Here is an 11512-nt window from a genome sequence, read left to right on the forward strand (position 1 = left end):
CATTCGTGAAAATGTTCAAGATGGAGACATAGATATTTGCAAAGTACATACGGATCTGAATGTTGCAGATCCTTGACTAAACCTCTTCCGCAAGCAAAACATGATCAACACCAGAACTCTATGGGTGTTCGATTCATCACAACGTAACTAGATTATTGTCTCTAGTGCAAGTGGGAGACTGTTGGAAATATGCCCTAGAGGCAATAATAAAATGATTATTATTATATTTCCTTGTTCATGATAATTGTCTATTATTCATGCTATAATTGTGTTATCCGGAAATCATAATACATGTGTGAATACATAGACCATAACATGTCCCTAGTGAGCCTCTAGTTAACTAGCTCGTTGATTAACAGATAGTCATGGTTTCCTGAGTATGGACATTGGATGTCATTGATAACAGGATCACATCATTAGGAAAATGATGTGATGGACAAGACCCAATCCTAAGCATAGCACAAGATCGTGTAGTTCGTTTGCTAGAGCTTTTCCAATGTCAAGTATCATTTCCTTAGACCATGAGATCGTGTAACTCTCGGATGCCGTAGGAGTGCTTTGGGTGTACCAAACGTCACAACGTAACTGGGTGACTATAAAGGTATACTATAGGTATCCCCGAAAGTATTTGTTGGGTTGACACGGATCGAGACTGGAATTTGTCACTCCGTATGACGGAGAGGTATCTCTGGGCCCTATCGATAATGCATCATCATAATGAGCTCAATGTGAACAAGTGTTTGGTCACGGGATCATGCATTATGGTACGAGTAAAGTGACTTGCCGGTAACGAGATTGAACGAGGTATTGGGATACCGACGATCGAATCTCGGGCAAGTAACGTACCGATTGACAAAGGGAATTGAATATGGGATAGATTGAATCCTCGACATCATGGTTCATCCGATGAGATCATCATGGAACATGTGGGAGCCAACATGGGTATCCAGATCCCTCTGTTGGTTATTGATTGAAGAGTCGTCTCGGTCATGTCTGCGTGTCTCCCGAACCCGTAGGGTCTACACACTTAAGGTTCGGTGATGCTAGGGTTGTAGAGATACTAGTATGCGGTAACTCGAAAGTTGTTCGGAGTCCCGGATGAGATCCCGGACGTCACGAGGAGTTCCGGAATGGTCCAGAGGTGAAGATTTATATATAGAAAGTCCAGTTTCAGCCATCGGGAAAGTTTCGGGGGTAATCGGTATTATAGCAGGACCACCGGAAGGGTCCCAGGGGTCCATCGGGTGGGGCCACCTATCCCGGAGGGCCCCATGGGCTGAAGTGGGAGGGGAACCAGCCCCTGGTGGGCTGGTGTGCCCCCCATGGGCCTCCCCTTGCGCCTAGGGTTGGAAACCCTAGGGGTGGGGGCGCCCCACCTGACTTGGGGGGCAAGTCTCCCCTTGGCCGCCGCCCCCCCCCCTTGAAGATGGAATCTCCTAGGGCCGGCGCCCCCCTAGGGGCCCTATATATAGTGGGGAGGAGGGAGGGCAGCCGCACCCAAGTCCCTGGCGCCTCCCTCTCCCCTCGTAACACCTCTCCCTCTCGTTGGAGCTTGGCGAAGCCCTGCCGAGATCACCACTGCTTCCACCACCACGCCGTCGTGCTGCTGGATCTCCATCAACCTCTCCTTCCCCTTGCTGGATCAAGAAGGAGGAGACGTCTTCCCCAACCGTACATGTGTTGAACGTGGAGGTGCCGTCCGTTCGGCGCTCGGTCATCGATGATTTGGGTCACGACGAGTACGACTCCATCAACCCCGTTCTCTTGAACGCTTCCGCTCGCGATCTACAAGGGTATGTAGATGCACTCCCCTCTCCCTCGTTGCTAGATGACTCCATAGATTGATCTTGGTGATGCGTAGAAAATTTTTAAATTCTGCGATGTTCCCCAACAACGTCGATACGGGCTCGGGGCGGTCTGCATAATCATAATCCGACGTTAGGAGAAGCAGTGCGACAAAAGTATGCTATGAGTTACTCTGCTATCCGAATACTTACGACTTTGCCAGGGGCTAGGCCCTGAGCAGCCACTCGTCCTCGCCTTCGGCGGCGGTCGTGGAGTAGTCCGGAAGGAGAGTCCTTCCCTTCTCGGACCCTCCGGCCCCCCAGTGGGGGCGGCCTTCCTATTCTTGTCTCCCCCGACTAAAGGGGGGGCATCTTCATCTTCCTCTTCGCCTTCGAGGGAGGAGTGCATAGCAGAGTTATTGGACGATGAGTCCGATAACACCTGGAGCCGGGAACTCTTTCGGGTTCCCTTGGCCTTCTTGGTCTTCTCCGACACCTGGTAAGGAGCCGGAGTCAGCATCTCCGTCAGGAGAGCGTCCATAGTGTCTTCGGGCAGAGGGGCCGGACAGTTAATCTACCCTGACGTCTCCACCCAGTCTTGTCAAAGGCATGGAGCTCAGACCCCGCACATGGTTAAGCAAGGGGAAGTAAATATCCTACCGGATGTATAGAACTCACCGGATGCGCTCGGCGCTTCACGCGTAGCCCGCAGTCCTTGGTGAGAGAGGGAGGGACCTCGGCGCCATTGAACAGCACCCTCCAGACGTCCTTGTGTGTCGTGTCGAAGAGCTCGCTCAGAGTTTGGTGTCGGGCCGGGTTGAACTCCCATAAGTTAAAATCCCGTTGTTGACACGGGAGGATCCGGCGGATGAGCATGACCTGAACTATGTTGACAAGCTTGAGTTTCTTGCTTGCCATGTTCAGCATACATTTCTGGAGTCCGTCCAGCTCCAACGATGAACCCCACGACAAGCCCTTCTCTTTCTAGGAAGTGAGCTGTGTAGGGAATCTGGATCAAAACTTGGGGCCGCCGCCCAGTTGGTGTTGCGTGGCTCAGTGATATAGAACCAGGCCGATTGCCACCCCTTTATGGTCTCCATGAAGGAGCCTTCAAGCCATGTAACATTGGGCATCTTGCCCACCATGGCTCCGCCGCATTCTTCTTGTTGGCCGCCCACCACCTTCGGCTTGATATTGAAGGTCTTTAGCCACAGACCAAAGTGGGGGCGGATGCGGAGGAAAGCCTCACAGACGACGATGAACGCCGAGATGTTGAGGATGAAGTTCGGGGCCAGATCATGGAAGTCCAGCCCATAGTAGAACATGAGACCGCGGACGAATGGATGAAGGGGAAACCCCAGTCCGCGGAGGAATTGGTGGAGGAAAACTACCCTCTCATGGGGTTCCAGGGTAGGGACGATCTGCCCCGCAGCGGGCAGCCGATGCGCGATATTCGCGGCTAGGTATCCGGCTCCGCGCAGCTTTTTGATGTGTTCCTCCGTAACGGAGGAAGCCATCCACTTGCCTCCCGCTCCGGACATGTTTGGAGGATGTTGAGGAGAAAGATGTGGACTTGGGCGTTGGGGCTCGAGTGCGCAAGAATGGATGAGCAAGGAGGAAGAAGGCATGGGTAGAGAAAGGTTAAACCTTATCCCTTTATAAGGGTGGCCGAAACTATGCGCCCCCACTAGCCTGGTAAAACTCGCTCGTCCCCCAAGCGCCGTAATCGATGGCGTGGTTGGGTTACCCACATCCGTATTGATGAGAATCCTGTAATAAGGGGAACACGATCTCTGCTTTGACAAGACGTGTCAAAAAACTGCCTCGCGTTATGTGCGGGGCTAGTTAAAGGAAATGGTTCGAATAATCACCGGGCCATGGCTTAATGTTGCCAAAACGTGTCAGCAGATTAGATTTGTGGAAATATTATTCTCTCTACGGTGGTATGTGGAACTTATTTTGCAGGGTCGGACACTATCCTTGTATTCAAATTCTTCCGTGGTGTATTCGGAGGAGGAACCCGCCTTGCAATGCCAAAGACAACACTGCGCGCCGGACTCGTCGTCATTGAAGCCTGGTTCAGGGGCTACTGAGGGAGTCCTGGATTAGGGGGTATCCGGACAGCCGGACTCTATCCTTTGGCCGGACTGTTGGACTATGAAGATACAAGATTGAACACTTCGTCTCGTGTCCGGATGGGACTCTATTTGGCGTGGAAGACAAGCTAGGCAATACGGATATGGATATCTCCTCCTTTGTAACTGACCTTGTGTAACCCTAGCCCCTTCCGGTGTCTATATAAATCAGAGGGTTTTAGTCCGTAGGACAACATACAATCATACCATATGCTAGCTTCTAGGGTTTAGCCTCTCCGATCTCGTGGTAGATCAACTCTTGTAATACTCATATCATCAAGAATAAATCAAGCAGGACGTAGGGTTTTACCTCCATCAAGAGGGCCCGAACCTGGGTAAAACATCGTTTCCCCTGCCTCCTGTTACCATCCGCCTTAGTCGCACAGTTCGAGACCCCCTACCCGAGATCTGCCGGTTTTGACACCGACAGTGTGGTTTGGATATGAGGATCCTCGTCTCTTTAATAGACAGTTCATTCACATAGATGGGGTGGTAAATGTAAAAACACCCTGGCTCCTCACATTCGCTTGACACGTGGAAGATGGCCATTATTGGACGCAGAAGCCAAGAAGCGCAACATTTACGAGAAGCCGGACACTATTTAGCAGGTACTCAGAGTTTGCAGAAGAACCCGCCTTGCAATGCCGAAGACAATCTGTGCGCTGGACTCATCGTCATTGAAGCCTGGTTCGGGGGCTACTGAGGGAGTCCTGGATTAGGGGGTATCCGGACAGCCGGACTATATCCTTTGGCTGGACTGTTGGACTATGAAGATACAAGATTGAAGACTTCGTCCCGTGTCCGGATTGGACTCTCCTTGGCATGGAAGGCAAGCTTGGCAGTACGGATATGTAGATCTCCTTCCTTGTAACCGACTCTGTGTAACCCTAGCCCCCTCCGGTGTCTATATAAACCGGAGGGTTTAGTCCGTAGGAACAACAACAACAACAATCATACCATAGGCTAGCTTCTAGGGTTTAGCCTCTTCGATCTCGTGGTAGATCAACTCTTGTAATACTCATATCATCAAGATCAATCAAGCAGGAGTAGGGTTTTACCTCCATCGAGAGGGCCCGAACCTGGGTAAAAACATCGTGTCCCCCTTCTCCTGTTACCATCCGCCTAGACGCACAGTTCGGGACCCCCTACCCATGATCCGCCGGTTTTGACACCGACAAGCGGCCCTACATGCAAGCGGATTTTATTGAGCCATGCGTTTTGAATCATATAACACATCTAATATTTAGTTTCTACCAAGTTTTCAAACTTCAATATTATTTTTCATTTGACAATATCCTTTGCAAGATTATGTTTTTGTTTTAGTTTTAAAACTGTAATATCGAAAAAACATCGAGTTATGTGTCTTCTATAAAATTGAGAACCTCATCCTATGACAATTAAAATAGTGGATTTCATTATTATTAGAATTTAAATAAAGAGAGAATTCCAATATTCTAATTGCTGGAAAACTCATGGAATAAATTCCATGAAATTAAGTCTTCTTATTTTTATTTTAGTTAAACCCAAGAACTTCGTGATAATAATTCTAGTAACTCCAAAACTTTTCCTTCTCTAAAAACTATGTTATTAGTCACCTTATCTGATTTATCAGTGCAGCGTAGTCGCATTTAATCGTTCACTTCATGGCCCAGCAAAGATGAATTGACGATAATTACATTGCATCCAGCTGTTTTGTTTTTATTTATCGAGACGTGTCATACCTCTGAACACCAACACAACACATTGATCACGTAGTACACTAATAACTACTCTGACATACCTGTGTAGACAAAGGACATCACATGAACCTTTCTTGCATGCAAACACGTGACATTAACTGAAATATTGACTTTCGCTGCCCAATTTAGTATGCTACCCCGTCACGCTGCACAAATATACCCAGGGGCGCTGCTAACCTATACAACTTCGCCGTGTATTCATGCGTAAAAAATCAGTTCTGCTAAAGTGACGCGAATCCCCGGGGGCAGATGACAGGCCGTGATTTCAGAGGGCGCCATCGCCGTGTGCTCTTAATCCACCTCCCTATAGAGATTTACTACTTTATCACTCGCTGGCCCATATTCTTCTCTCATAAAGTATCTTGGGGCTTGTGCTGCAGCTGACTATTAATCTACAATCCACTACTCTTCTTTCCTCTCCAACTCAACAATAATATTATATTCAAATACTTATTATCTGTTTATCACCTTATTATATTTGCTCTAAAACTGTGCTAAGAAATCAGCATTGGGAGAGCCCTCAAAAGTGTAGCTCTGATTCCAAAGTCAAGTGACACACTCGTGGACATGTCTGAAACTGAACAACTATTCTATTCCACTGGAAAAAGCTAAGGCTTTTTTTGGTTCATAGGATAGGAATATTATAGAAATAGGAAAATCATAGAAAGTGAGATGACATGCATCTCAATTCCTATAGAGAAGGAGATGTCATTTGATGCATAGGATAGGAATTTTTCCATTGAGTCTTAGCTAATATTTTTTTTCCTCCAAAATGTGAAGGATCGATTCCTATCCTATATAGAAATAGGAATCCATTCCTACGAACCAAATGGCTTCAAAGAAAATTTCCTTTGCAAATCCTATCTTATAAAAATCCTATGAAATTCCTACAAACCAAAGCAGGACTTAAGGGTTTTGCAAGAAATGCAGGATGGCTTCTTTATCCATTTATGTCGTTTGTTGGATTTAAGTGTCAATACAATTCTTGGAAGGCATATCTAGTCCTGAAAAGTGACATGGACAAGGACGGGGATAGTACCGTGCTTTGAAACTTTAGCATCGGCTAGTCTTTTATGTGTGTGGTTAATTTAGAGAGTTTTATCCAAAATAAAACATTGCTAGAACAAGCAGCCAACAGGCTAGTCCCTACAGCAAAGACCCCTTCTTAGATGTATATAAAGCAGCCGAGAACACAAAAAGGTGGATGGTAGATTTGAACAATTTTTACAAGTGCTCCTTGTATTTTGAATCAAATTTAATTATTAATTTATAACAAATTTAATTTAAATAATCAATTATATTTTATAGGAAAAAAATTGATACATATGAACAAACTTTTTATATTTGTTAAGTTTATGACCAAATTTTGACCTAAAAAAATGAGGGATCCTGTCAGCCCGCACAGGGGTACCTAGGGCACGCTAATCTCTACAATTTTTTATTGCAGGGGACACGCCGAAACCACGTTTCAGTATTTGATTGATATCGCAGCAGCTTGTCACCGGAGTACACCTCGAAGTGCATATTAAAACAGGAATAGTCTACTTTTACTCCCCGGGCCAAGTGCTCAATCAAATTCAAGTGTTAAAATGGTGAATTTATTCGAAATCCTACTAACTGCCCATCTCTCGCTCTCGCTCGAAACAAACCGTCATCACCCGTCTCCGAGCAGCAGCGACTTGACGATGACGTCGGGCATCCCGTCGGCGACCGGGAACAGGTGGCCGGCCGTCGGGAGCTCGTGGTAGATCACCCAGGGGAGCCTCTTGCTGATGTGCCGCGACAGGGCTACAGGCACGAACAGGTCCTCGACCCCGTGCCACAGGTGCACCTTCACATCGTCGCCGACGCCGGCGAACGGGTTGCCCGGCTGCAGCGGGCTCCACCCCCACTTCCCGAACCCGACGATCATGTCCCGGTGCAGCGACTCGTGCTCTCCTTGCTGCGTGACCTGCTTCTGCGCATCACCCCAACAAGCAAGCAAACCAAAGCGTCAGATCAGGAGCTTAATTGCTACTGTGGTTCATTCAAGTTCAAGTGTTCTTGCGTTGTGGGCTCGCTGGGCGAATTTGGCGGTGAGCGGCTTGTCTTCCTTGGAGTAGATGGCGGGGTTCCGGGCCTTGACGCTGGAGCTCGGGAACAGCCGCTGGGTGTTCCACCAGTTGGCCAGCCACGGGAGGTGGTGGGCGACCCAGACGGCGGCTCGGTCTTGCCGGAACTGCACGTACCACGCCTCCTGGTACACGTCCGGCGGCAGGCCGGACCACCAGTAGTTGCCCACCGGGGCGAGAATGGCCACGCCGGCGAGCCTGCGCCGCCCGATTCCATGGTTAGGACTCCACGGGTTGAAATGGGGCAAGAAGATGATGTTCCAGCACTTGTTACCTGTGCGGGATGTGCTTGAGGCAGCTCCACATGATCTCGCCGCCCATGGAGAAGCCCATGAGGTGGAACCTCGGCCCCAGCTGCAGGTTGTCGGCCAGCTCCACGATGTCGACGGCGATGCTCTCCTCCGTCCGCGCCGGGTGCGCGTCGCTCTCGCAGTACCCCGGCCGGTCGAAGGACAGCAGGTAGATGCCCAGCTCTTGTAGCAGCCCCTGAAAACAGAGTACAATCCAGGCCATTCAACGCTCTGGTTCGTCTGCGTACGATACATGTACATACATGGTGCTAGATTGATTCCAAATCCCTGACTCCATGTACCTGGGAGACGTTGAGCACGTCGTATCTGCAGCAGAAGAAGCCATGGACGAAAATGATCTTGTACTTGGCCTGCTCCTTCGGGACGCCGGATTCCAGGTAGGCCAGGTGCCTGCCGTCCCTCAGCTTTGTCCGGTTTGCCGTCACCGGAGGCCCGCCCGGCGAGCCAGGGACCTTTGGCGGCGGCGGCTGAATCTGGCTGTACAGCAGGGCCGAGAAGAACACGAGCAGAGCCAGTGGCAGCTTCTTGGCAGCGCCTGTGGGATAAGAAAAGTCAGCCATGGATAAATCTTTGCTTGGTCAAGCGAGCCAGAACGACCGAGGTGGACCGAGAGGAAGAAGAAGAGGCGATGAGGACCAGAGTACGCTGTGGCCGGCGCTGCAGGCCTGTTGCCGGCACCACGGCCGCGGAGGGGCTCACTGGCCGGCATCGTTCCGCCGCACCGCTCGCACGGACGGGAGGGAGGAGATTTCGATGCTCGCGGGCGGCAACGTGCGTTGCTGGCTGGCTCGCTGCCCCTTGTAGCGCGCTGCGTGCACATGTGCTACTGTGGTGCACCAGAATAAATGAACATAACTCGATAGGTTCGGTGTGGTGAAAATCTGTCCATCTAGATTTAAATCCAAGATTAGCACATGTGCTTACATTTTACTACTAGATTTGTTTTAATCTTTTCGACATCGTTAATTTCAATGGTATGACACACCACACCCTTCGACTACGAATTACGTGAGGCGACTTCAAAAGATATCAAAATATGGCAGCTCCGTCTCTAGAAGGTAAGACGCGTGTTTCTGTGCATTCATAAAGGGTAGGCGTATATACATATATACAAGCATTTATGTTTGCACTGTGTTTTTCAAACTAAAAATATGCTATGACCAAGAGGAAGGTAGTGTGGATCCCACAGCTCAAGCTACCCTTCGGCGCCCACCGTCACCTGGTATGAGAATCCCTCCTTACAATGTGACGGCATGTGTTTGTAAATTTGAGCAAATACAGTTTTTTCGAGCATGAATCACTCCTTTATTTCTAATAAATCTTAAATCATGTATCTAAGTTTTAATAATTCTGAAATTCTTCTAAAAGTTCATATATGAATGCACAAAACATTGTACAAAATTAAGGAAAAATTGAGCTGGAAAGATAAGTTTAGTCCATCTATATGTTTATTTGTAAAGCTGAAAAACAAAGGCAAATCCAAGTTGTAGGTAAAAGTAAATTGAGAATTTGCAAAGAAAATATGGAAGGTGGTTCCTTTTACTTGGATTCAGTGGAGCTTGAGCGACGAAAAACTACTTTCCAATTAATTTCTTGTTTTTTACTAGTGTAAAAAAAGTGATAATGATTGGCAACCACATGGTTGCCTTGCGAAAGCAACAGGGAACAATTGTGCTCACAAGTAATTTAGTTGCTTTTGCTGTCATAAATATCATACTTTTGAAGAAAACAATAATCTAAATAACTATGGATAATATAGGGGTAAGTGAATGGTGTGTAATTGTACACCAATGTAAATATTTTTATTGCACTCCCTTTGTCCCTTGATATAAAACGGTTTTGCAGTTTAAGTACGGTCTAAGAAAAGGAACTGCATATTCCGACCAAGGAGAACATGCCATTCTACAGGGTGATTCGATAATTGTGGAAGCTTGGTTTGAGGAAGTTGCTTAATATCAATGTTGGGGATATCGTTTATCGGAAACTTATCGGTCGACCCATGATAAGAGGTAAATCGGCCAGTTTATCGGCATATCGGCCGATTTATCGCCATATCGGTTGATTTATCGGCCGATTTATCTTATCGGTCAGACAACGGTAAGCGATAAATCGGCCGATTTATCGGAATATCGGAAGATATCTTGAACAGTGCTTAATATTGGAAACAAATTATAGCGCTTACTACCGAAAATTGTATTGAAGCACAAAACTGGTTGAAGATTACGAAGCGCTTTGAATTTGAATAAGACCATGCTCCTTCTTTTTCATAAAATGTGTGGTTCGGTTGTTGATCCATCAATCAAATAATTATGTCGTAAGATCGAATCAAGAATTTCATTATATCCATTTCTTATACCTTCCATTTTATATTCATTTATTATACCAACCAGTTATTATACCTTCCATTTTGTATTTCACCATAGGGATAGGATCTATAATAGAAGTAATAATAAAGTGAATAAAAATACTTCAAAAAAATTAAAGTGAATAAAAAGAGAGGGGAAAAACTGTAAAACCATCTTATATTACCCGACAGAGGTAGTACTCCCTCTCTAAACTAATATAAAAATATTTAGATCACTACTTTAGTATTTTAAACACTCTTATATTAGTTTACAGAGAAAGTATTATTTTAAAGCCATAGAAAATAAACAGTGAAGAGTAGCACATGGCCTGTGAAAAAGGGAAAAATAAATGTAGAGTAGCACACGGATATGCAGTTGCCTGATTGATTTCCATCTCAAGCATAGGCGTCTGGAAGCAAATATTGCATATCCACCCGTGCTCGGCAAAGCTCCACTAACAAAAAGACAAGGTAACAGGCGCATGCAAGAAAATCTCCAATACATTCCAAACACACAAGTTGGCTATCAACACAGGCCGTGACGCCTGACACCAAGCCAGACTGCAGTGCATCCACAGCAACTACGGTGACACGTAGCAGTAATGCAGAGACATGAAGTGATTGCAAGACATTTGTTTTTTCCTTTAGTATACATCTATTTCAGCGTCAAGTAATGCCAAGATAATACTTGTCCACATCATGATTTCTCATAAAAAATTTGTATGTACACTATCAATAAAGAACTATCCTTTAAAATAGTTTTGAAGACAACATCAGTATGGTGTCCAAGAACAAAGAGTGAATAATCATGAAGAGGTCAAAAATGAAATACTAAAATGAAAATAGTGACAATGTAAGATTCGATCAGCCCATGAATTTATAAGCATCAATATGATCTTGACAGGCAAACATGTACTTTATTTGTCTATTTAACAACGGTACCATCCATTGCTAAAACATTACTAAGAATAAGTGTTTGCTTTTCCATGGCGATTACAATTCATGCATCTAGAAAAATATTAAAACAAATACATATCATATACTAACGAGATATTTATGTGTACATTTGAAAGCTTTTAAGCTGTATA

General features: G+C 46.3%; 1 protein-coding gene across 1 annotated transcript; it reads right to left on the reverse strand.

Moving 5' to 3' along the window:
* Positions 1 to 7111: 7111 nt before the first annotated feature.
* On the reverse strand, positions 7112 to 8927 carry LOC123148682 (uncharacterized). Its single transcript, XM_044568203.1, has 5 exons — positions 8717 to 8927; positions 8362 to 8615; positions 8044 to 8255; positions 7706 to 7967; positions 7112 to 7615 (listed from the first exon to the last, which is right to left on the reverse strand). Exons 1-5 carry the CDS (start codon positions 8898 to 8900, stop codon positions 7313 to 7315), a joined length of 1215 nt encoding a protein of 404 aa, XP_044424138.1. The 5' UTR covers positions 8901 to 8927; the 3' UTR covers positions 7112 to 7312.
* Between the last annotated feature and the right edge of the window lie 2585 nt (positions 8928 to 11512).

Source organism: Triticum aestivum, chromosome 1A (genome assembly GCF_018294505.1).
Source record: "Triticum aestivum cultivar Chinese Spring chromosome 1A, IWGSC CS RefSeq v2.1, whole genome shotgun sequence".
NCBI classification, from domain to species: Eukaryota; Viridiplantae; Streptophyta; class Magnoliopsida; order Poales; family Poaceae; genus Triticum; species Triticum aestivum.

Bases quoted from the DNA above. Each gene is read 5' to 3' on its own strand.
- LOC123148682 (XM_044568203.1), bottom strand. From the start codon at position 8,900: ATGTGCACGCAGCGCGCTACAAGGGGCAGCGAGCCAGCCAGCAACGCA. The intron at 8,616-8,716 runs GTCCTCATCGCC...CTTATCCCACAG, and splicing joins GCCGGCCACAGCGTACTCTG to GCGCTGCCAAGAAGCTGCCA. The intron at 7,968-8,043 runs GTAACAAGTGCT...CGGGCGGCGCAG, and splicing joins CTCAAGCACATCCCGCACAG to GCTCGCCGGCGTGGCCATTC.